General features: G+C 35.4%; 1 protein-coding gene across 1 annotated transcript in view; it reads left to right on the forward strand.

Annotated features, from left to right (window-relative positions):
- The window catches only part of GPC5 (glypican 5), a 686278-nt gene that overhangs the window by 240524 nt on the left and 421861 nt on the right, over positions 1-23893 (forward strand). The window contains exon 6 of the mRNA XM_051639362.1: positions 127-247. Within this exon, the coding sequence (XP_051495322.1) occupies positions 127-247 (121 nt within the window). The remainder of the gene's footprint in view (positions 1-126; positions 248-23893) is intronic.

Genomic DNA, 23893 nt, shown 5'->3' on the forward strand with positions numbered 1-23893 from the left:
CACAAAATTAATGCATCTCATTAAAGTGAATGTTGGTGCCATGAGAGTTAATATGAACTAGAAGATGACTGAGAGTAGAATAACTTACTAAGCCATTTTCGTGTGTATGTTTGTGTATTAAACTAGCTATACTCATCGTGTGGTTGGCAATGGAATCAAAGCTCAGTCTTCAAATCCAGAAGTAAAAGTGAAGGGAACAGATCCTGCAATAAGTCAAATTATTGACAAGCTGAAACATGTTATTCAGGTAAGCTGCTTTTATCCATAGATATAGTACTAAAGACCACTCCAGTAGTGAAAGTATTAATTTACTGTAAACTAAAGGTTAATTAATGCTCGATACATGTCAACATCAAAACAACACCTACTCTCTGTCTCACTTCGGTTATTAAAAATTGTTTAGTTAAATTGTTTGCATATAGTAGACACATGTAGGAAGAAAAAATCTTACAGCTCAGTCATTTGTACCTGTGAGTACCACAAGTCAGCTTTGCAGTAAGTGTACAGAAGCACAAACAGTACAATTTAGGGTTAATAACTAGGTGCATATGTTTTTAAAAGATTAAGCATAATTTCCTTCTTCCCTCTTCACTAAACCTGAGTTCTTTTTTAACTAGTCCTGATGAGAAGTTTTTTGTTTAGATGCCAGATAGAAAAAGCTGAACAAGAATAACCTGCTTGCTCTAAAGAGCTGGTGTTTGTTACCTGATAATACGTATTTGTGACTTACTATATTTAAGGCGTACAAGGCAGCTAATTTCAATATCGTTCTGCACAATCATAGTATTCTAGTCCATTTAAATGTTTACAGTTTTCTTTTGTTACATGCGGTATCTATATGCACAGATAGCCAAGAACTACAGCACAAAAACCTGGTTCTATTGAAAACAACAATTATTTCACTGACAACTCCATATTCAGTTTAAAAATACAAGTTTCCACTCTGATCTGAAGACTCGGAGATAAGAAATGCTCTACTGGCATTCATTGTCAGTGATCCATCTAACCCAGTATGGTCCCATCTGCTCTTTTAAAAGGAGAGCACTCTTAGGGAGAGCAAACAAGCTTGGCACCTCTATGGTCTCCACTCCCCTTCTCTACCTCGTTCCTCAGACATGAGAATCCAAGAAACTAGACAGCTTTTCATCGCCTATTGCATTTAGCTTCATCTAAGGACTTGCTTTAATTTTATTTTTCCATCTCCCTGGCAGCTTTTAAATACAGTTTCCAACATTGTTTCTGAAGTTGAAATAAGCAAGGCACTCGAACCATGCTGAACATTATTATAGTAATTCTCTATCTGTAAAAAATAACTGTTCTTGACAACAAAGAGCAGTGAAACAGGAAAAAGAAACCCTAAAAAATATTTTCTGCCAGAGGATTATTTTCTGGGAGAAGTGTCATCCAGATTAAAGCTCAAAGGCAATCATTATTCCTTCCTCCTTAAAAGAAATATCTTTTGTAGCCCTCCAGCTTCAGAATGCTTTTGTCTGTCTTTCTTTATTAAAATGGTGACTACAATGGTGAAAAAATGAATACAAATTTCCCTCCAAAGAGATGCTATGAGTCAATTAAGAACTACAAATTAAAAGAAAAACATTGCAAATCTTACTGGGTAAGTCTCAAGGTCTTTCATCCATCAGGAGTGCCCTTTGATATTAAATTTGAACTGTATAGTTTATTGTGTTGTTTTCCTCAGAGACTTGGAATTGTGTTGATTCCCCCTTGAGAGAGGATCTAAAAGAGTGGAATAGAACAATTCTGTTATAAGGTATTTCATTTTGAGAGCTTATATGCCCTTGTCCCAAAAGATTAGAGTGGGTCTTGAGGAGAAGGGCATATAATTTACATACTGCAAGTCCTACTGATCTCCAAATATGTTAACTTTCTATGGGATAGTTTCCTTTCTTTCAGAATGGAAATAGGGTCAGGGAAATAAGAGAGCATCAGATTCCTTAGGGACATGACATGTAACTGCTTTTCCTCAGATAAAAGCACCCAGAAACTGCAGAAAATGCTTTCTTCTCTACCATTTACTGCTTAGGAAAAGAGGATGGTGAGCATAAATTAGACATTCAAATACAAAAGTTTGCGTATTTGTCCTTTGTGATATGAAAATTATGAGTATCAGGCTTATGATGGGGGGATTAAATAAGGGGACCTTAATAAATTGTGATGTTGCTTCAGAGATAGACAGTCATACTGAACTCTATCCAGGCACTATTACTGTACTACAAAAGTTAAAAAAGCTACGATTTGTTCTGGTTTTTTAATAATTCCTTAAATCTGTAAAAGTTTAGATACTTTTATTTAGCTTTAAGGGAACTCAGATTGGCAGGGTGATAAATAACTTGCAATTTGTGTAGACAAATATATATATTTTAATATAAATTCCATATTGTTTTAAACTTGCTTGCTAAACAAGTGCCTTTTTTTTATTTAATTGTGTTTTCTATGTTGCCACTTGATCTCTGTATTAGGAAAAAGGAAATGAGTGATAATTCAGGTTTATATGACTTTCCACATCAGCTTTTAAGTATTTCAAGATGCAGGGTATTGAAGTAGCATTTCTCTCTGTCTCATGATGTCATGATAAGATATGATTCTTCCTTCTCAACCGAAGTCAGAGCTCTGTGTACCAGTGGTAAGTATAGCTGGATTTTTTTTTGCTTGTGCAGGACTGAAGAAACTCTACCACTTTGAAAAAATCAATACATGACAAAGAATCAGAAGCTCTGCTTCTGGTTCTCACAGTACAAATCGTGAAGTGCACTGAAATGTAATTTAATCAGTGATAACTTGTGGCATTTCTTTGCAGGTAGAATTCAGTTCTTTAATCAGACACATGCACATTGTTTTTGGTTTTTGTTTTTTTAAGCTTCCCTTATATGTAGATTTTGTCCATGGACTTTAGAGAACTATTCATTTGGCCATATGTAAATGCATGCTTCCAACCAAGAACAACAGCAGTTCTTTAGTCTTGCACAATATAAAAGGCGTTTAGGTACACTGGGATGGGTTGCCCAGGGAGGTGGTGGAGTCACCATCCACAGAGGATTTAAAAACCGTGTAGATGAGGCACTTCAGGACATGCTCTAGTGGTTGGTGGGCTTTTATTCTTGTTTTTTTTGTGAGGAGGTAGGCAGGGGTTGACAGTTGGACATGCTGGTCTTAGAGGTCTTTTTCAAACCATGAAAATTCTGTGTGATTCTGTGTGATTTTGTGATTATATATATTTTCTAGTGGTTAAAAAAAAAAAGAAAAAAGAAAAAAAAAAAGGAGTAATTTGAAGAGGATGACCAGTTTTGCATTTAGAAACATAATCTAAGTGAGATTGAAAAATGCACCTTGATGACATTTTGTCCTTCCATACCAGAAAAAGTAATTCCATCTAGTAAATCCATGGTAGAAAAACGCTCTTAGAAAGATTCAGCGTTTTCTGGAACCACCTTTCCTCTTTGTCGTCAAAGCAGGTGACCCCTTTCTCACCATTTACACTAAATTTCCCGTATTACTTTCAAGAATTCCAGCATGAGGGTGTCACTATCCAGTATTCGGATACGTGGCAATTTTTTATGATCTTGCCAGGACAAAACAAAGATCACACAACATCGGGTGCACAAAGAGGCACCGGGGCTGGCGTGCGGTCTTACAAGAGATGGGGCAGAACCTCCTTGCTTTCTAACACTCCTCACTGCAGTGGGAGGCTGGGGCGGCTGGATTCTGCCTTCCCTCTCCTGGGATAAGCCACACAGCAGCTGCACCCTTTGTTGCCCGGCAGGACCTGAGAAGAAGTTTAAAGGTGATCCCAAATGGTGAAATTAAGACGCAAATGACGTCAGATATCACACGCACAACAAACTTTTATTAGAGTAACACATTGGAAATGGTGATGGAATACACTATCTGAGTCCTCATCTGCATATACAAAGAACAATGTTTTAAAATAATTCATATGCAAGATTTGGCACTTGCAGTCATATTTCCCTTTGATCACTGATATCAAGTTTGTGCTTGTTCTGATAATCATCTAATAGTTAAAATCCCTCTGCCTCTTAGAATAGTTCAAAACGCTGTGTAAATTTAATGAATTACACCTTCTGATGACCCTGTTGATGACTGAAATGCAGTTCTTTCTCATGGAATGAGAGATTTCTCAAGAGTACAACATTTAACAGTCTCAGATATTTCGGACCTTACTTTGATACACACTTCAGTAACACGCTTTTGGAGATTCAGTTTCAATTTTTTTTTCCCCTTTCTTAATTTTTTTATATTTTTGATAACTTGTATCCTGCACTTTGCCCCATAGAACTTTGCACGATAGCGGTAATTGGTAAGCAAAATTTCAGTGCACTTTATGCAAAGCCATTCAACATTCCCTGGTGGTAGAGTTGCTTTCATCTGTGTTTGCTCCTAAACTGCCTAGTTATTATTTTGGTGCAATAAGAAAGACTGTTTTGTAAGTTCTGTCCTGTTTATTTGTTCATGCTACAAATGCATATCTAAATGTTAATTTTGCTCTAGATTTCATTTTTACTGCCTTTTTCACTTTTTAGTGTCTTCCAAAGTTAGAACAATCTGCAGGTACAGAACAGCTCAGTATCTTTGATTATGTTATTTTTTTTCCCAGTGATTTGTTGGCTCTCCCTTTCATATTTGATATGTTGGCTCTTTCTCTTATTTCTGGAACTGATACAGTGTTGCTGTCTTTGAAATCAAACCCTTGGACAAATCCAATTTTTGGCAAGGTGTGATAGCACTGTATTAGAATGACATGTCATATTCGGATATTCCTTTTTGACAGAGAAACCTATATCATATATGTTGTGTGAGTTGCTTCTATATTTTGGCACATGTACAGAGAGCTGCCTTATCACTCTGTATTGACTTGAGCTCCCTCTGACTTCCAGCTGGTGCCAAAGAGATGTTAAATACCTGAGTTTTACCACTGCATGCAAGACATTGGCATAATTTCTGTAAAGATATTGAACAGCTAGAAATAAGATGGGAAAATCTTTTCTGGGTTTCATCCTTCTCCTTTTGAAATACACTTCAACTGCCAACTTCAAAAATACAGGTTAGAGTGCAGGATCACTGATCCTTTTGTATCTCCTGAGAGGGAAAAGGTTTTCTTTGGTTTGGGGATGGTAATGAAGATATATGCCCTTTTTGTTGCTCACAAAGGTGGTCTTTCTGTATTTTTAAGTCATAGAATCAGAACGATCAAGGTTGGAAAAGACCTTCAAGATGATCAGGTTCAACCATTCACCCTGTAATCCCTAACCACTAAACCACTACACCATAACAGTCAAAATACCAAAAGCTATACCAACATTCTGAGATGACCATATGACATAGGAAATTGATATGTAAACTCAAGCCTACTTATGCTTTACAGGTGGAAGGCATTGACAGAAAATCTAATTAGGATCCTGGGCATGAAGTTGAGCCCATGCATCACAGTGTTGGAGTGCTTAGGGAGTATATTGACAACAGGTCACCAACTACAAACACCAACAACCAATTGCTTTTTGTCAGCAATTTAAATAAAACCTGAGTAATATGTTTTTTTCTTGTTTGTTTTGTTTTTCATTAACTAGTTTACCCAAGTTATTAAAGACTAATCAGAGTCTCATTCATTTCGCACAAATGATCCTCATTTTGGTATTGTGTCTTTTTAAGTAGGATTTGAGCCTAAATGAAAAATGTTATTTATTTCTCTTAATGTAATTAGCAAAAGGAAGTGAGCATACACTTTATAAAACTTTCTGGAACTAAGTTTAATTTTCAAATTTGTGTAAAATTCTACATGATGAGCTAATTAAAAAAAAAAAAAAGTTTAAAACCCTGACATTTGTATTTTTGCTTTTTTCTTCTTCTGTTGCTTAAAAGCACTACAGAGTACACAATGACAAAACATACACATTGATGCAACAGAGAGATACTATCAGTTCTTCTCCATTTAGTGCAGTGGTACAGAAAACAAGACAGCCTTTTCTGCCTACTTAGGTGGACAGTGACACTAACTGAAGTGTTCATTATGGTGCAGATGCTCTCTACAAAAGTCTATTTTGCGCCTAAATTGCTTGCTGCAAAACAGGAACATGGTTCTATCTTCTCATTTTTAAGTGCAATATTAAGTTAAAGAGGATTTTGAGATTTTGGAAGAGTTATAGCTATGACAATCAGTATGATCTGGGGCACAGATTTACTTTAGAAAATCTGATTAAATTCCCTATTTGCAAAACTTTGGAAAGGATTTCATTTTTTTGTCTTTATATTTTATTTTGTATACTCCCTGATTCTCTTAAAAAATGATTTTTATTTTAATTTTTAATACTTTCTTTCAAACTTCCCATAACTTTGGCTATAGATCTCAAAGAAAGCAAGTGTTTTTGTTCCCCACCCCATGGAGGTAATAGCACTTCTGGAAGTTAAAAGGAGGAGATTCTGATGGCTTTCATTCCCAATCACAATTTAGAAAAGAAAGGAATATATATATTGATAGGTAATAGAGACAAACTAGAGAGTTGAAGAGGGCTTCAGGGGCCTAGTCACAATGGTATTCTCTCAACTTACTCATTTTGCTGAGGTCCACAGAAGCATAGGGGTCAGTCTGTAAATGTTGGACATTTTTGCTTTCTTCTATAATTTGATCAGAGAATAGGAAATCCCTTCTTTTTGCAGTGAGGTACTGCCTCATAAACAGTACAAATGGATGTGAGAAATTTCGTAATGTATGGCAGCTACCTGTTATGGAAGAATCTCTCATCCAAAATGTCTTGGGATTTTTTTGGGCTATGTGTACTTTTTAACTGTTAGTAAAAAAAAAAGGCAAAAACCTCCTTAAATTTATTGTCCATTTCATTTATATTAAAGGGAGAAGAAGCAGTCAATGCCTAATTTCATATTTTAATTGAATAACATCTAAGTCCAGTGAAGTCTTGTGAAGAGTGAGAAGAATAATGATACAGGAAATGTACTTATTTTTCAGTGAACACCAATTTAAAACTGGCTTGTCTCTGAGTACTTTCAGTAGTGGATTGTTTAGGGAGTGGTATTGCAGATTACTTTTGCTGTTGGCCTTCCTTCCCATTTAGAGAATCAATTATCATGCATAAGCAACTATGCCACTTAGTATATAATCAGCTGTAAATAAGTTTAGGAATTCAGCTTGCAAGTGACCTGCCTAATGGGATCCCAATTTCTATAGTCTTTCTTCTTATGCCTGAAGAACCACATCCTTTTTTTCTCATGTGGAACAATAATTGGACTTTGTAGAGATGCATACAAACCTTAGCTACTTGCAGTACAAACAACATTTCTCATTCTGTCTTTTGCATTCACAGGTCAGGTTGACAATGAACCAAAATGCAACTGATGTGTTTATAACAGAAGGGCATATCCTATGAATAGGCATTTTTATTACATTAGTATTGACTGGTATTCATCACATTAGAAATTATAAAACTATTACTAATCTGATTAGACTTCAATACAGTACCGTTAATCTTACTATACTAATAAGTTTTGGGACTGCCCTAGTTCATTCAGCTGTAGTCTGATAACTACACTGGAATGCATACATGTCCAATACTGTGAAACATGAATATCTGTTAGAATAAGAAATTGTTGTCATACTGGCTTGTGCTGTTCTTGTACCACAGCAGAACTACCATTTAGTTAGTTTCTTCACAACATGTGTTTTGCAGTGTGATGCAATTTGCTTTAAAAATCTTCTATCCTAAATGTTTTCTGAAATATTAAGCTAGTTTGTTTTGCAAATATTTTATATGCAGCTTTTAATAAGCATGATTACTATTAAAAATGATGAGTTAATCACATGAAGAGAGTTTAAGCGTAAGAATTAAATCAGTCTTTACATTTGAACATTTTTTTCCAGATTTAAACTGTAAACTACTTTAACAGAAGTGATTCTGAAGGAAATTGGTTTAGTTGAAGCTGTTGTTTGCATCCAAGCTTGCGGTGGGTTGGCCTTGGCTGGCTACCACGTGCCCACCAAACTGCTGTCTCACTCCCCCTCTTCAACAGGACAAAGGGGGAAAATAAGATGAAAAAAGTCACAGACAAAACTGACTTGAATTGGGGAAAATAAATTTAACTTATTCCCAATTAAAAGTAGAGTAGGATGGTGAGGAAAAAAAAAAAAAAAAAAAGAAAAAATTAGAAACACCTTCTCCTCAAGCCCTCACCTCTTCTTCTGAGGCTCAACTTCATTCCTTCATTCCCAGCTCTTCTATCTCCTCAGCCTGAGCAGAGCAGGGGGAGAGGGAATGGGGTCTGTGGTCAGTTGATAACTCTGTCTGTTATTCCTTCCCCCTCACACCTTTCCCCTGCTCCAACATGGATCTGTCCCATGGGCTGTACTCCTTCTGAAACATACTGCTTCCATGTGGGCTCCTCTCCTCCAGCCATAGAGCCAGGAGCCTGCTCTGGAACTGGCTTTCTGCAGACTGCATCTTCCTTCAGGGCAGCCACTTGCTGCAGCATGGGTTCTACACAGGCTGCAGTGTGCGTATCCACTCCACTCTGGTCCTGCATGGGCTGCAGGGTACAACCTGCTTTACTACAGCCTTCACTTAGACCTTCATATCAAATAAGACTTCAAAAGATTTAATTAAAGCAGGAGATCAACTCTTCAGTCAGAAAATCAAATTAGTGGCTTTAGTTTACTAAATATCACAAAACCATCCCATAGTTAGTTGCATTGACAGCCTCTTTGGAGTGGAGACTCAGCAACTAAATATCACATCAGGATGGAAGGTATCAACAAAACTTTAAGAAGCAGTTTATTATTCCTGTTAGTACTAATTAATGACAGATATAGTCTGTCAATACCATAAAAACAGTAACAAAATGCTTTATATGCAAACAAAATCATTAAAAAGGAAGGAGTGGAGCAGTAACTGGTATTATAGTAGGTATCATTAAGATCTAAGTGGCATTTAGATGGCCTCATAGTACCAATATCACCAGTACTTTGGAAATTAATGAGTGAGCAGTTCCTCTAAGCTGACATATTAAGGGAATAAGCAAGGTGACTGTATCGTGCGTACATGCTCATGTTAATGCTGGCTGATGGCTGCATTCCCCAAGTTAGTTTACTGAGTGTGGATTCTGCACATCAGCAGAGATCAGTTCAGAAATGCTCACATTTCTGTAAGTATTGATAAAACAGAAGTCTGCTGCTTCTTGCCAGTTCCAGTGTCATGGCTGAGGAAAACACTACTGTGCAAACTCATGCTTTATTAACATCAGGTAGAACACATGGGAATAGCCACTATAAATGCTATGGCCATGGAAAGAGGTTGTCATCAACTACAACTAAGAAAACACTAGGAAAAAGTCTCCTTTACCATCAGTGATCATAAGACAATTTCTTAGAATACATGCAACACTTACTGTACAAAACTATGATATCTAAAACAAGTACTACATTAGCACAAAGCACTACTGCAAAAAAAGGCAATGCAGCAGTATTTCAGTGGCATGTAGTTAACTCCTGAGAGAAAAAGGTTGATGTTCACAGATTTTCTGGTCTGAAAAGTGATACGTTGTTTTTGAGCATATAGAATGTTTCCTGTTTGAGACAAGCTATTTCCTTTTAGTCTCAGTCCCAGGAAATCCTCCAAATCAGTGGCCCATGGACAGCAATACAGAGCAAGTCATTTGCTGCAGGCATCATCATAATTTGTTCTCCTTGCTAGTCTGTGCAATAAGCAGTGCTTTCTGCAGGCACAAGAAATATCAGACTGGAAAACAATCTGCTGCTGTGAAATCTTATAAACAGGAATCCCATGTTATCTCTGAGGGATATTTATTGCCTAAAGAACTCATATACCTAGTCTTTTGCTTCCTTAAAGTGCAGGAAATTGTAGAAAACATCACTATAGTATGGTGCAATTAACTGCTTTTCTCTCTTGTAATGTGCATGTGAAATCTTTGTGGATAATGAAGTCCATATTTGAAACTCCACCCTATCTTTTAAGGGCATTAATTTTGCTCAGCGAAACCCTTGTGTTATCCTGAGGGTGTCAGCCACCAAGTGATTGAAGACTCAGAACCAAAGGGGAAATACATCATTTGCCTTAGGCCTCAGCAAAACTGATCAGCATTATGGATTAAAGAGAAGTGTCAGAAATAAGCCATGCTACACAAAAGCAAATACAAAAATGTCTGGGCAGATTATGGTTGTTTGTTAGATTTGTGATGAATATTCCAGAAAGACGAACATTACACTGTTCTGTATTTAATTGACTAATATATTTGAAAAAATAACCCAAACAAAACCAAAAAAAGCATGTTAAAAATGCTGATTCTAAATTCCTTCTAAAATAAGCACACAGTAGAAAAAAACACATTCACAGAAAAAAACCCAAAACTTTTCAAGATTCATTACATATACATCTTGGTAACCGAAGATATAAATACAGGCTGGGGGAGGTCACACTTGAGTGCAGCCCTGTGGAAAAGAACATGGGGGTACTAGTGGATCAAAAGCTGGACATGAGCCACCATTGTGCAGTTGCAGCCCAGAAGGCTCCATCCTGGGCTGTATCAAAAGAAGTGTGGCCAGCAAATGGAGAGAGGTGATTCTACTCTGCCCTGGTGAGACCTCACCTAGAATACTGCATCCAGCTCTGGTGCCCCCAGCACAAGAAAGATGTGGACCTATTGGAACGTGTCCAGAGAAGGGCCAGGAAAATGATCCGAGGGCTGGAGCACCTCTCATGAGGGCAGGCTGAGGGACTTGGGGTTGTTCAGTCTGAAAAAGAAAAAGCTCCGGGGGGACCTCATAGTGACCTTCCAGTACCTGAAGGGGCCTACAGGAAAGCTGGGGAGGGTCTTTTTACAGGTGCTTGCAGTGAGAGGACAGGGGTAATGGTTTTAAGCTGAAAGAAGAGAGATTTAGGTTAGAGATCAGGTGTAAATTCTTCAGTGTAAGGGTGGTGAGACACTGGAACAGGCTGCCCAGAGATGTTGTGGAGGCTCCATCCCTGGAGGTGTTCAAGGGCAGGCTGGATGGGGCTCTGAGCAGCCTGTTCTAGTGGGAGGTGTCCCTGCCCATGCAGGGGAGCTGGAACTCAATGATCTTCAAGGTCCCTTCCAGCTCCAAACATTCTGTAATTCTGCAATAAAATAATCATAACTTCAATAGTAATATGATTAAATAGATATTTATATATCTCTTTACAAGGCAGGTTAGTTACTTTTTTTGAAATATTGTTGTCTTTAAATTCTGTAATCAAATGAAGCTTAATATATTTTATTAAACAGATGGTGCTGTCTCATTCAAATATACTTCAATGCATCCATTTCTTTAAATTACTTTCTGAGACCTTACATACTGAAAGTAATAATATCTTGTTGGCATAAAACCAGTATACTTGCCAATTTGTTAATGTTCATAAATATTCCCATGTTGTGACCTTCTTAACCTTTGTCTGTTTCTGATGGGCCTTATATTCATAAGCAGACAGATGAAAGTTTTGAGGAAGATCTAGTCATTCCGCTGTCAAGGACCCACCCTAATCTGATTGCAAAGCTCATTGTCTTCATCCTTGTAGGTCAGACTTTGTAGAGAAAATGGAGAAACTTCTTTCTCCTTCCTAACCTTGAGCTGTTGATAATTGCATGAAGTGCTGTTTTGGTAGTGGGACATTGATGAGGCACCTCTGCTTCCTCTTTTCCCTGCACTTCTTTTTCTGTCTTGAGGAATACTTCAGCTTGATCTATAGACTGCCTTACTGCACTGATAGAAACAGCTGCAGGAATAAAAAAACCCAACAACAAACAATGAACTGAATTTGTAAAATACTTGCAGACAGCTCTAAAATAATCCTGTTACCTATAATTTCTTGAACATAGTATCTAGAGCCAGTTTTTCATGGATGATAACACTTGGATCAGAATTTTCTCTTCTTGTAACTTCAAAATCATTAAAAGCAACTATTATCCATTTCGGGTGTTAGTTGACATCTGATTAACAGATATATATATATAATAGGCACACTGGCCCATAATCCAGGCTGTGCAAATCACAAAAAAATAAAAAACTTGTGGGGACAAAAGAGTTTTACAATAGAAGTGTTGTAAATTAATTTCATACTAAAGGTTTTCTTTCCATTCTTTTCCACCTGTTGATGTGACATATATTTGCAGTGAAGAGAGATTTGTTCTACCCTTCTTCCACACTCCTCCTGAAAGTAGTTTTCTCAGGTTCAGTCTCCCCTTACCAGCTTCTTGGTTTTGTTTCCTGACCCTCCCTAGTTCCTCTTCCCATCTTTAAGAATCCAATGGTTTTCACCTCATCCCATAAAATATTTGACTGTCTTTTAAAGGATTTCTGCCCTTCTCTGTTCTCCATTGGTATGGAGTTCTAGGACAGTGAAAGCCCCGCTCGAACACAGAAATGTGGCACTCAGTCAGTCATGGCTATAACAGAAAAGAACTAGTTTAAAATATCTGAATTAAACTCTTACTGTTAGCTAGTAACTACTTATACAGGAAACTTGGAGAGAAAGTGTGTTATAGCCTCTGTAAGACCTTTTGCCTTGATTGTGGTGAGAGATAGGGAGGCATTTAAAGTGCAAATAATAAATTACTGTGATAAAACCACAGTGATTAGGCTGAAAGTGATTACAAAGTTCAAATTCTGCTACATTAAACTGTAATTTCCTTCTTAGCTGCTTTGCCTTGACTTTGTCTTGCAGGAGAAGTATTTACTCAGGTCTTTGCTAAATTTGTTCTGTTTGAGCTTCAATGTAAAAGTACACAGATATGTGCAAAAAAAATAATAGAAGAAAAAATTGCAGCACAGTATGTCAATAAATACAACAATATGAATTTTAGTGAGAATATGTAAACTTCTATATTACACCTGCATCACAGTAAATCTACTGTTCACAATTACTTTCTTTATTTCTTCATCCTGTGATTTAATACCCTTCTAATATGCAGACACGTAACAAGTAAGTCTCACAGTGATTTTGAACAGTTAGTTATAATCATAACCTTGGAGCATGACATTCAATAGTGTCATGGAAGCACTTCAGGAAGCATTTTATTTATTATAATAATTGGATCCTTTCACTCTGTACTTCTCCAATTTCCATTTGACTATTGCTATCCTCTGTCTATCCTTCACTGGAAGTCCTCTGAACACCGCACCTCTGTGCCACAGTTCAACACTTTGTATCTAGTACATATTTTGTCACAGCTGTCAACTTTACCCCATTCTTCTGTTTAAGAACTCCTTTACAAGCTTTTTGAAGCCTTGTTTGAAATGCCAGCCATCTGGTTCCTTTACAGTTCATCTGCATTTAGTCCCTCCTGTAACAGCGCCATTCATTTCAGAAGTGTCTACTTCTCTTGATTAATCTGAATGTTTTTTTACTTGCTCTCTTCCTTCAATTATAGATTAAAGCATTGCCTCTGTACTTCTATTTTTGGCCCTATGTGTGACCCTGAAAATATTTCAGTGAATGCTACTATGCATGGCTTAGTCTTCAGTTTTCCTCCTAAAAGCCTAAATGTTGTCTCTAGAGCCTTTTAAATTATCTAATTTTTTCATTTAAAATCTACATGTACCTTCATCTCCAGCACTTTTTAGATATCTTATCTACATGACTCACAGAGTTCACTGCACACAGGTAATTAAGTGTGATTTCTTCTCTTGATGAACTAATTGCCCACCATTGCAGTCTTCCTGTAGTCCATGTAGGGATCTCTTCTTCCAGTGAGAGGATGACTGCAAGAGGATGAAGAGGATCTCCAACTGGGATTACTTTTCCCCTCAATAGCTCACTGCTGTTCTGCTTGATTTCTGGTTTTGCTACCATGGAGATAAGATTGCTATATCCAGGTGTTCGCTATGGGTTTCCTATGAGCTGCTCAGCAGCACTGGAGATGAATGTTCAGAGTACTGTTGATAAACCTCTCTGTTTCCCTGAAATTCTTAAATTCAACAGCTTGGTCTCAAGTGTCAGTACTTTGTCTCTCAGGTATATGGGCTGCATATGCCACATATGTCCATCTGGTGCCTGCCCCAAAACAGGTAATCATGCAGATGTATAATGGATACTAAATGCAATTAATTGTGGAAATCTGCTCACTCTTTCTGGGGGTCTGCCTGAAGGCATGAATGGCTTAATGTGCTTCTGTGATTCAGTTGACTTCTCTCTACATGACTAGCCTTTGAGTTTAAAGAGAGAGAATGTTTTTGCTGAAATCTGTTTACCCAGTTCCCAGGCTTTGGAAGTGCTGGAGCACTTCTTACTCAAGGAAATAAGAAGGCAGGTTAGTTTTCTGCCTTCACATTTCTGGCAGCTTATCAGTGTAGGATCAATCTAAACAGCTACCTCTCACATATCCTTTTTATTTAAGATGTTCTGCTTTTTTATTTAAAATGTTCTGCTTTCCTTAAAAGTCCTTTTAATCTTGTTAACTCTGTTATGGTTAAGGATACATAAAGCTTGTGATCAGGCAGACATATGGATCATCCTGTGCATGTCTGGTGAAGATCTATGCAGATACTGGAATCACCTGGGCATTTCAGGAATATTTCTTATTTTCTTGATTGTTACTTTTATTAAATGGGCCACTATGACTAAGGTTCAAATGAGCAGTGAACCTTTCCTGGAATTCTTGATGTTTTCAATGAAGAAAATGCACTTGCTCACTTTGTAAGAGGACTACCAGGTAAGGTAGAATATGAACCACAAAATACTTATCCTTCTGAAAACAGTCTAATTTTCTTTTTTTTCTTTTTTTCCTCCACACAGAGAAGTCCATGTTTTTAGTCAAAGGGGCTAAGATCAAAAGGAACTTAGGGTGTTCAAATCTATTGAGCATCTCCTATTAGAACTTCAATAGCTGCAGCCTATAGCTGGAAAAATACTTGGAGTGTCCATTCATGATATTCTAATTACAGTATCACAATGCAAAAAAATAGCATTGTTTAGGTATCACTGGAATACAAAAAAACCCCAACAAACCCAACCATATTTTATTTTTATATATATATATATATATATATATAAAAATGGTGAAAGCCTTGATTGCCAAGGACCAATTAGTTGCTACACATAATATTAAGATTGCATTTGTTGTTTCTTATATTGCTTATATTGTCATTCTGGTCAGGTCTTACCAGAAACCACTCATAATATTTTTATATTTTTTTTTTCATCTCTTTTAAGGTAATCTTGTTTAAGAAAGTTGCTAAGATCAAAGTGTAAACATGCAATTTAGTTTCTGGAACCTATTTTTAAAATCAAGGAACCAACTTACCTCCTTTGGCAGTTCTAGTGCACTGGACTGGCCACATTAAAGTATTTTTTTTCTCTTGGATGACTGCAGTAAAACTCTGAAGGTGTTAGAAATGGACATTTATATTTTTGGTGTTTAGAATTAGGTAAAATTAAACCTGAGGGCATATATGTGAAGAGGTCACCTCAAAAAACTTCACTTGTAAGAAAGCTGTTTTCATACACATCAGTGAAAAGGTTTTTATATTCCTATATAGGAAGACATCTTCAGTTAGCAGCATTTGGAGATCAGAAGTTTTACCAAGAAATGATGGTATATAAAAGCATAGAAAATGAAAAAAAAAAAAAAACAAAAAAACACCAAAAAACAGTTTTGGGGGATTTTGAGAAAGTTTTTTTGGGAAGTTTCAAAAATAGAAAAACTACCAGTTTTAAATTGCTCTTTTAATTGAAAAGATAGCTTTAATTTCTTCTACTTTTCACTGCCTTCTTCTGTTTCCTGTTTCATTCAATTTATATTATTTCCTAATACTCTTCAACATGAAGGGGATAAAACTTCCTAGAAATATATGAATGAACAGAAAGCAAAAGGTATTTAATATTTTTCTTGAAATAAAATTGCAGTGTTAATAATTGCAAAATATGAACAAAGAAGATGTCTGTATGCCATTTTTATTTTTTATTTGATGTTTGCTTAAAAATTTCTCTTAAAAACTTTTTTTCATCAGACATCCATTCATTTGATTTTTTATTTTGTATTCAGTTTTTTAAAATATGTAATTGAAGATTTATAATTTTGACAAATTTGCATATATTAGCCACATCTTATAAGCAGTAAGTATGATTACCTTTTTGTCTGTGTTTTGATTATTTTCAAAATGATTTTTTCTTTTCAACTAATATTCATGAGACAGATATTATTGCTTCCCTTTGGGAGGATAATGTTTCTGACATAAAAAAATTGAATCTGTTTACTGGCACCAGCATCACAAATTACAGGAAAGTGTTTTAATTACTAGATTTTTTTGGTAAGATTTATAACTAAAACCTTATTTGTTTACTTTCAAGGCTATTGTCCATAAGACTTTTGGTTCCTGTAGATCAACATGGCATGTTATCTGCAGATGCTGACTCTACGTTCTTTACCTCTGTCCTTCTGTATTATATTAATTTTATAAAATTCTTTTATGCTACTCAACTTCTTTATCTTTTCCCCTCCCCCTTCCTTTCACTCTCTCTCTCCCTATTTTTTTGCCAGTGCATTTAAAATAATAACAAGTTTCAAGCACTATAATAATTATTTTTGAGCCTTACCTTTACTGCTCTCGAACTTGTGTGACAATTCCATTATTCAGTGTGTGAAATGCGCAAGTTACTTCAGGATATGAAAAGTGTCTACTGGTATTGTGTGTACTTCTAGAAGAAAAAAATAACAAAATGTGAATAGCTATCATTATTTTTTGTTGAAAGCAAAGTTGCAGGCTGGGCTCAAACCCACTTGAGTCAGATAGATGACTGAGGCTTGCCCTGAAACAAAGGAAAAAAGGCATCTCTAGAGGTAATTCAGGCTTGAGACAGTCTGAATCCTAGAATGTCTCATTTTTCTATTTTGGCATACTAGTATGATCACAGTCCAAACTGAGATATCTTTCTTAGCTGTATTTTGACAAAGGCACAGAATGTCATTAATTGTGGGCACCACCAAGTTCTGTTTGCATTTGTTTGTGTGAACCTTAGGCAGCTGTATTTCAAGAACAGATTGACCACTTTTCAGCACCAGAAAAATTCTGCAGGTTCTTAAAACCTATTAGCAGCTCCCCAGACATGGAAACTTCATTAAAAACCCCTGATGAGCTGATTTCTTGGGAGTAATTTGAGAGTACTTAATTAACTCAGGACATATTTTAATGACACAAGGCTTTAGCAGAAATACCAGTCTTAAAGATTCTCATCTGCCAGACCTCTCAGTGCTCTTTTCCTCACTCTTGTTTGCAGAGTCTTCTGTTTTAGAGTGATTTGGAGGGACAAATAGGTAGGAGAGGATTCCTTTTACCTGGTTCTGATCTGTTAAGCAGTGTGGGACACCAGTTATCTCAGGACTGCTGAGATAAGAAAACATTTTATTTAAAACAATAATGTTGCATACTACATCCTGTGATTGCAGTGGATTCATTGCAAGGAGGAAAACCAGGACTGGGATCACTTTAGATAACTTTTGCTAATATGTAGGCTGTTACAGTGCTTGCCCAGGAAATGGGGCACCTCAGTTCTAGGTGATTGTAAAGCTGGGAAATAAATTCTATAAAGATTTTGGGATTCTCTAAGTCCTAAGTGGAACTGATGGAATGTCTAAATTATAAATTTAAAAACCCAATGATTAAAAAATGTTAATAACAGAAGTTTACATAGCAATCCAGTAATGTATTTATTTAGAGTGGAATGTGTCATCTGTTTCTATAGAAAGAATAATTTGACTATGGACAGAGTAAGCAAAGATAAAATGTTGTGTCACTTTATTATGGTTTTTGTACAGACTAAACCCTGTTGGCCTAAAAAGATGAGTGTTGTGGCTTGGGCCTAACACTACAACAAAAAACCAGCCATGTGGCTGCTCACTCACCTTCCCCCCTCCCTGCACACATACACTGTGGGGAAGACAAAGGTCAACTAGAAGCTCATGGGTTGAGACAAAGGACAAGGAGGGTTCACTCACCTATTAAGGTCACAGGCAAAATGGACTTAACTTGGGGAAAGAAACAATAATCTAATTTCACACCAATAAATGCACACAGGCCACAGACCACACAAAGAGCAGTGCTTACACGTTACCCCCCACCCTTCCCTTCTTCCCAGGCCCAAATCACTTTGTTCCTGGTTTCTCTCCCTCCTTCCCCCCAGCAGCACAGGGGGACAGGGGACGGGGTTTAGAGTCAGTTCACAGGCTGGTGGTTCTTGCTGATCCTTCCTCCTCAAGAAGGATTCCTTACAGTCCTTCCGTGCTTCCCCACTGGGTGCCTCCCATGGGATAGAGTCCTCCATGAACCTCTCCTTCATGAGTCCTTCCTAGCAAGCTGTTCCAACGTGGGCTTCCCACAGAGTCATGGGCTGCTTCAGGAACAGTCACCTCTCATGTGAAGAGCACAAAAGCTCTGTAGCTAACATTTATTTTTTTTTTCAAAGGGCAAACTGAAAAATAAAAGGGATATGAAAAAAACTGTGCTGAGGATTAATGATTTTTAATACAAAATGTATCTGAATTGTAGAAACTGTCTCTTATTTAAATATCAAGAAACATAAGAAAAATAATATAACGAAGTTTGGATCCAAATAAAAAAGGATTAATAAAAACGCAAAAGCCTATTGGAAAGAAGGGACCTGATGGAAGGCTGTTGTTAGAAAGTTCAAGGATTGCATGGAATTGCCAGAAGTAAAGCTGACTAAAACCTGCAATGGATAGTAAAACAAATAGTAATAAAAATCTTCAGCGAGATTAGTAAAAAGCCAGTTACAGAGAACTAAGCTTCAGCACCATTTCCACTAACAAAGGTGATATTGAGTAAGGAACCTAAAGGGGGTGAATTATGGGAATAAGGTAATAGAATTAAAATGTAGGTGATGAAGGTTGCCCAGGGAAGTTGTGGATGCCCTATCCCTAGAAATGTTCAAAAGCAGGTTTGATTGAGCTTTGAGCAACCTGGTCTCGTGGGAGGTGTCCCTGCCTATGGCAGGGGGATTGGAACTAGGTGATCTTTAAGGTCTCTTCCATCTCAAACCATTCTAGAATTTTAAGATTCTAAGATCAAACAAAAACTGTTAAGCCTCAATTCAGGCTTCTTTATACCTAAAAGATGGACCACATCACCATTAATCAATTTAGGAGAAAATGGGAAGAAAACAGAAAATGTACTAAGAGACAGTGTGACTTTACAGAAAGCCTATTGTGGCAGAACAATGTATCTTGCTAATATGCCAAGAAAAAACATATTGCAGAACCTTTTCTTGAAGAAATATCATAAAATCATTTCCAAGTGTTAGTAAGGCAGTAGCTAAAACATTACATGAATAAAGTTTGATCTAGTTGGAAAGATAAAATTATAGAGTTTGTAGCTAAGAAATTATCCTTAAAAAAAAAAAAAAAAAAGGCAATAAATAAAACAGCTCTGAAAAGCAGTTATTAGGCTGGAGGAAGATGACTAGGAAAGTTCCTCAGAGGTTGGCAGTGCAGCCAGTATTAAATTATCTTGGCTTTAAAAGGTTGTGTTTTACAAATTTGGAAATAACATGAATTGTCAATCAGAAACAAGTCAGATCATACAGAAAAAAGTAAGTGCTTTAAGGACCACAGCAACAGAAATAAGATGAAATATAAAAATGTGAAATACAAGCTTGTGCCTAAGAGATATCCTTTCAGGGACAATTAAGAAATTCTATGAGGCTGAAGCACATCAGCTGGAGATAACTGAGCAAGGTAAAGACCTGGGGTAAAGACTGATCAAAATGTGAGTTTGACCTTATTATCTTTGGAACACCTACAGATCCAGGGACAGATGATTTTAGAATTATAAACTGTAAACAATTAAAATTAACTGAATTTTCTCTGCAAATTCCATATGCTTTTCCTTATAAATTCTTACTTTTGTAACTTATTTTGTAAAAGCTATTATTATTGTTAATAATAATAATTAATAATTAAATATAAATAATAATTAATAATAATAACAATAATATAGTAGTATATTTCAGTGTGACTTATGATTCTGTCCCTAAACTTATTAACTGATAATTTCATTAACCCAGTTGCAGTACAGAATTACTTTCAACATGTTCTATTTTTTTTTTCAGATTTTATATTGAATTTTAGAAATTCATATTATTATAAGAGATGATAGTGTAAATTTATGTTTTCAGTTATTTATGCTTAATTTAAATATTTTCATTAATATATAAATATTAAACTGTTTTGATGTATTTTAAAGGTGTTTATGATAGCCTGCTTCCTGGAAATAAGAATTTATGAATCTTTTATCTGCATTTTACAGTGTTAACAATGAAAAAAAAGTTCATGCTCTTTTTTTTTTTTCCCTTTTTTAAAAAAAAAAAATTCAGGAAATGATGATTGTGTTATTTTCATTAAACCAAGAAGACAAAAATGGCTGCTTCCTAAAGAAAAGTCAATACTTTAAAAATTACTATAATTGTATCTCCCACATTCTACTGAATGTTTTTGAGATGTTGTTGATTATCTGATTTTATTTCAGAGTTTATTGCCTTTACAGAATCAATAACCCAACTATTAGTAAATTCAGTAAAGCTAAAAGGCTCAGTTTATTCCCCATACTCCACACACCCCTCTAAAATATATAGAAAAGTTTTCATTAAAATGGAGTATCTACTCACTCTTGAATAGGTGTGTAGATTTATTTTAACAATTTTCTACTCTACTGATATTTCTACATGTAATCTCACAATTACATAGGTAAAAAAGGGTAGAATTGAACCACAGGAAACTCTTCTTTCTCTGTTGAACTTTTCATAGAGAAGAATTGCAATCAGAAATATCTCATGGAAGCTTTTTCTGAACATTTAATTTATTTTGCTATTCTGATTTTAAATTGTAGGAGTGGTGAAATTAGAGTCATGTTTCTTAAAGAAGACTTGTAAGTGAGGTGTGAATAAGTAAGATTAAAAAGAAAGAAAGAAAAAAAATCATTCTTTTGTGCCATGTCTTGGTAAGCCAATACATGGTTTTTCCTAACTGAATACTGTCTCTCTAAAGGCTTCAAATTAAAAGAATATTTGTATCTTTGTATAAAAAAATTATCATCTAAGGAAAAAAAAAATACATCTGTTAAACTCCCAAGATACTTTCCATACTTAATTGTTTGCTTAAGCAGTTTTGAGAGGAAAAAAGTGTAAAGAAGCTTTGAATTAATTGTTTTAAATATTTATCTCTGTCTTTGACATTCACATCAGACTCAATCAAAGGTTTGTCTTTTTCTCCCCTTATTTAGCATAAAGCTTAGTAACAATGAAAAGGATTAATTACAGTATCTGCTTTCATTAGCCATGGCATTCAATTATTGTTTTATTTTTCAATGGATTACGCTTAATGCAAATCTGAATTTCAATATATATATATATTTTTTTTTTTTTTTTCCCCAAAACCCTGCAAAACTCTACTAATGATGTATTTACTTTTATGGAAAAAAATTGAAATGGCAATTCTGAAATAATTGTTTTGAATGATTAATTTCTCAGATGTTGCAAGTTAATTCAAATATCATTATGAATACTGTAATGAAAAATACTCAGTAGTAGTCTTTGTTTTGGTTTAGTAGCAATTATTCCTTAGGCATAGATTTTCACAAAATCAAGTACCAACATTTATGAATACTAATGATTCTTACCAAAACCAATTTTCACTGTTACACTATTACATTTTTTTCAAACTACTGGTGAATTTTTTTGTTTTTAAAAAAATGCATGAAAGTCATTCAGAAATCCCTTTGCGGCCAAAGGTCTCCAGACTACTGTTTTGTAAAATTAGCATAGCTCAAAATCAGTGGTTTTACAGTCTATTGTTAAGAAGACCCCTAAATCTGAAATAAAAGGGAAGTGAAAAACTTTACCTTCTGTAATAGATTTTTTCAATTAGTACTGACTTTCTTGCACATATTTTTACATGTGCTGGAACAAAAATTACTCAGATGGATCTATATAATTATACTACTTTTATTATTTTTTTTTGAGAAATAATGTTTGATGTTGTATTTCACTTTAATACAAGTCAGTTATAACTAGAAATTTCATTTTATTTTATTTTACAAAATGGGAATATGAACCCATTATTTATGAAAAAGCACTTGCTTCTTTATCACAATTAGTTGTCTACTGTCAAGAACAAACTCAATGTTTGTCTTTTATTTCTTATCTTAATGGATTTTTTTTATTAAAGCGTGTCCAATAAGACAACATAATGTGTGTGTGACAAAAAGAGGCAGTGAAGGACAGTGTTCTTAACATGATGAGGAAAATGGGAATTTATGGGTTCATAATTGTTTGTGGAATTTGGTTTATTGCCTGTCGGTAAGATTTTGATCTCTTCTGCAATATATTTTAATTCAAGCTTAGTTCTGTAAGTACTATAATTTAGCTTAAAACTATATGGTATTCACTCCACAATATTTTATATTTACCCTTCTTTCTCCTTTGTTTGGTTGATTTGCTATTCTGAGATACTGTTTTTCATATTAAATTGCCATGGATTTTGAATTATGTCTTTCTGCCCTTTGGATTTCTATAGGGGCTTTTGGCATGGATGGCATTGTAACTTTGAAAACAGTTACTTCATTAACATAAAACTAAACATTGATGACAATGTTGACTAGAAAGCAGATAAGTCTTTATATTCCTCCCCTGCTATATTTTTAAGGTGGGCATGTACACATGAGTGAATTAGTATTAGACCGAACTCAAAAAAGTTACACAGAAGGAAAATTACAAGTCAACAGCTGAGAGTGCATTTTACTGTTGCTTTTCTTAGTTTTTTTGTTTGTTTTATTTTGTTGTTTTGTTTTTTTAATGCATCTTTCACAGATGTTTTGGAACACGGTATTGCTGGGAATTCATGGGTTCATATAGTCATGTCTTAGAAGCATGTTTAGTTGCACCGTGTTACTAGAAATGCATCCACATACTTAGACAATAAATAACACATACTTGAATACTAAATGGAACTTATTTAAAATAGATTTTAAAATATTTTGGATATGGTGAATGTAGATTTTGCATCCTCAAAGAGAAAATATCTCGGTCAATCTTTGATCTTTAAACTGCAGAACAAATAGCTGTTCTTAGCAATGGCAGCTCCACTTCTCCAGTCCATTGCAGTCCTGCAAGAAGAAGAAAAATAAAATAAAACTAAAAATGTATGCAATTTTCACAGCTTTATTAATAGAAAATACTGAGACAAATGCTCAAGAAGTCTTTAGCAAAACAGGTTTCTGTGCCATATACTGTTGGACATGCAGAGGGAAACAAGTGAGTGTCCAAGTGTTTATAGAACAGCTCTCTCCTAGAAATATCCAGATAAAACTAAATTGTTAACTTAAAAAGACCTTTATTACAGTGATCACAGAGAACAGTCTATTGCTGTATAGGCAGCAAGAAACAAATTAGAATAAAATGACCAGTAGAAAATAAATAAGATAGTGAAGCTATTATTAAAAGATCTTTGAATGTATTCAGTCTGACAAATCATTTATTCAATACTTCGTGCACTCATATTTTCATAAAATGTACATCTGCTTCAGCAAAAGAAGTGAATTTGATTCTTGTCATACCATTTTTTTTCTCTAATATTTTAGCCCTGTTTTTTATGCTTTTTTGATAATAAATCTGAAAGCATTAAAAATATAGGTTACATTTTGCATATGTTGTTAATAGGAAACCAAGCTCTGGTGAATACTGAGGTGGTATCTGACCTAACCAAGAAATTGCCATCAGTGACAGCTTGCAGAGTGGTCTGCAAGGATAAGGTTGTGACATTCCCAGTACAGCCTACCTTCTATGGAGTGCTGCACTGCATGTAGTAACGGGAA

The sequence above is a fragment of the Apus apus genome, chromosome 1 (assembly GCF_020740795.1).
Source record: "Apus apus isolate bApuApu2 chromosome 1, bApuApu2.pri.cur, whole genome shotgun sequence".
Lineage (NCBI taxonomy): Eukaryota > Metazoa > Chordata > Aves > Apodiformes > Apodidae > Apus > Apus apus.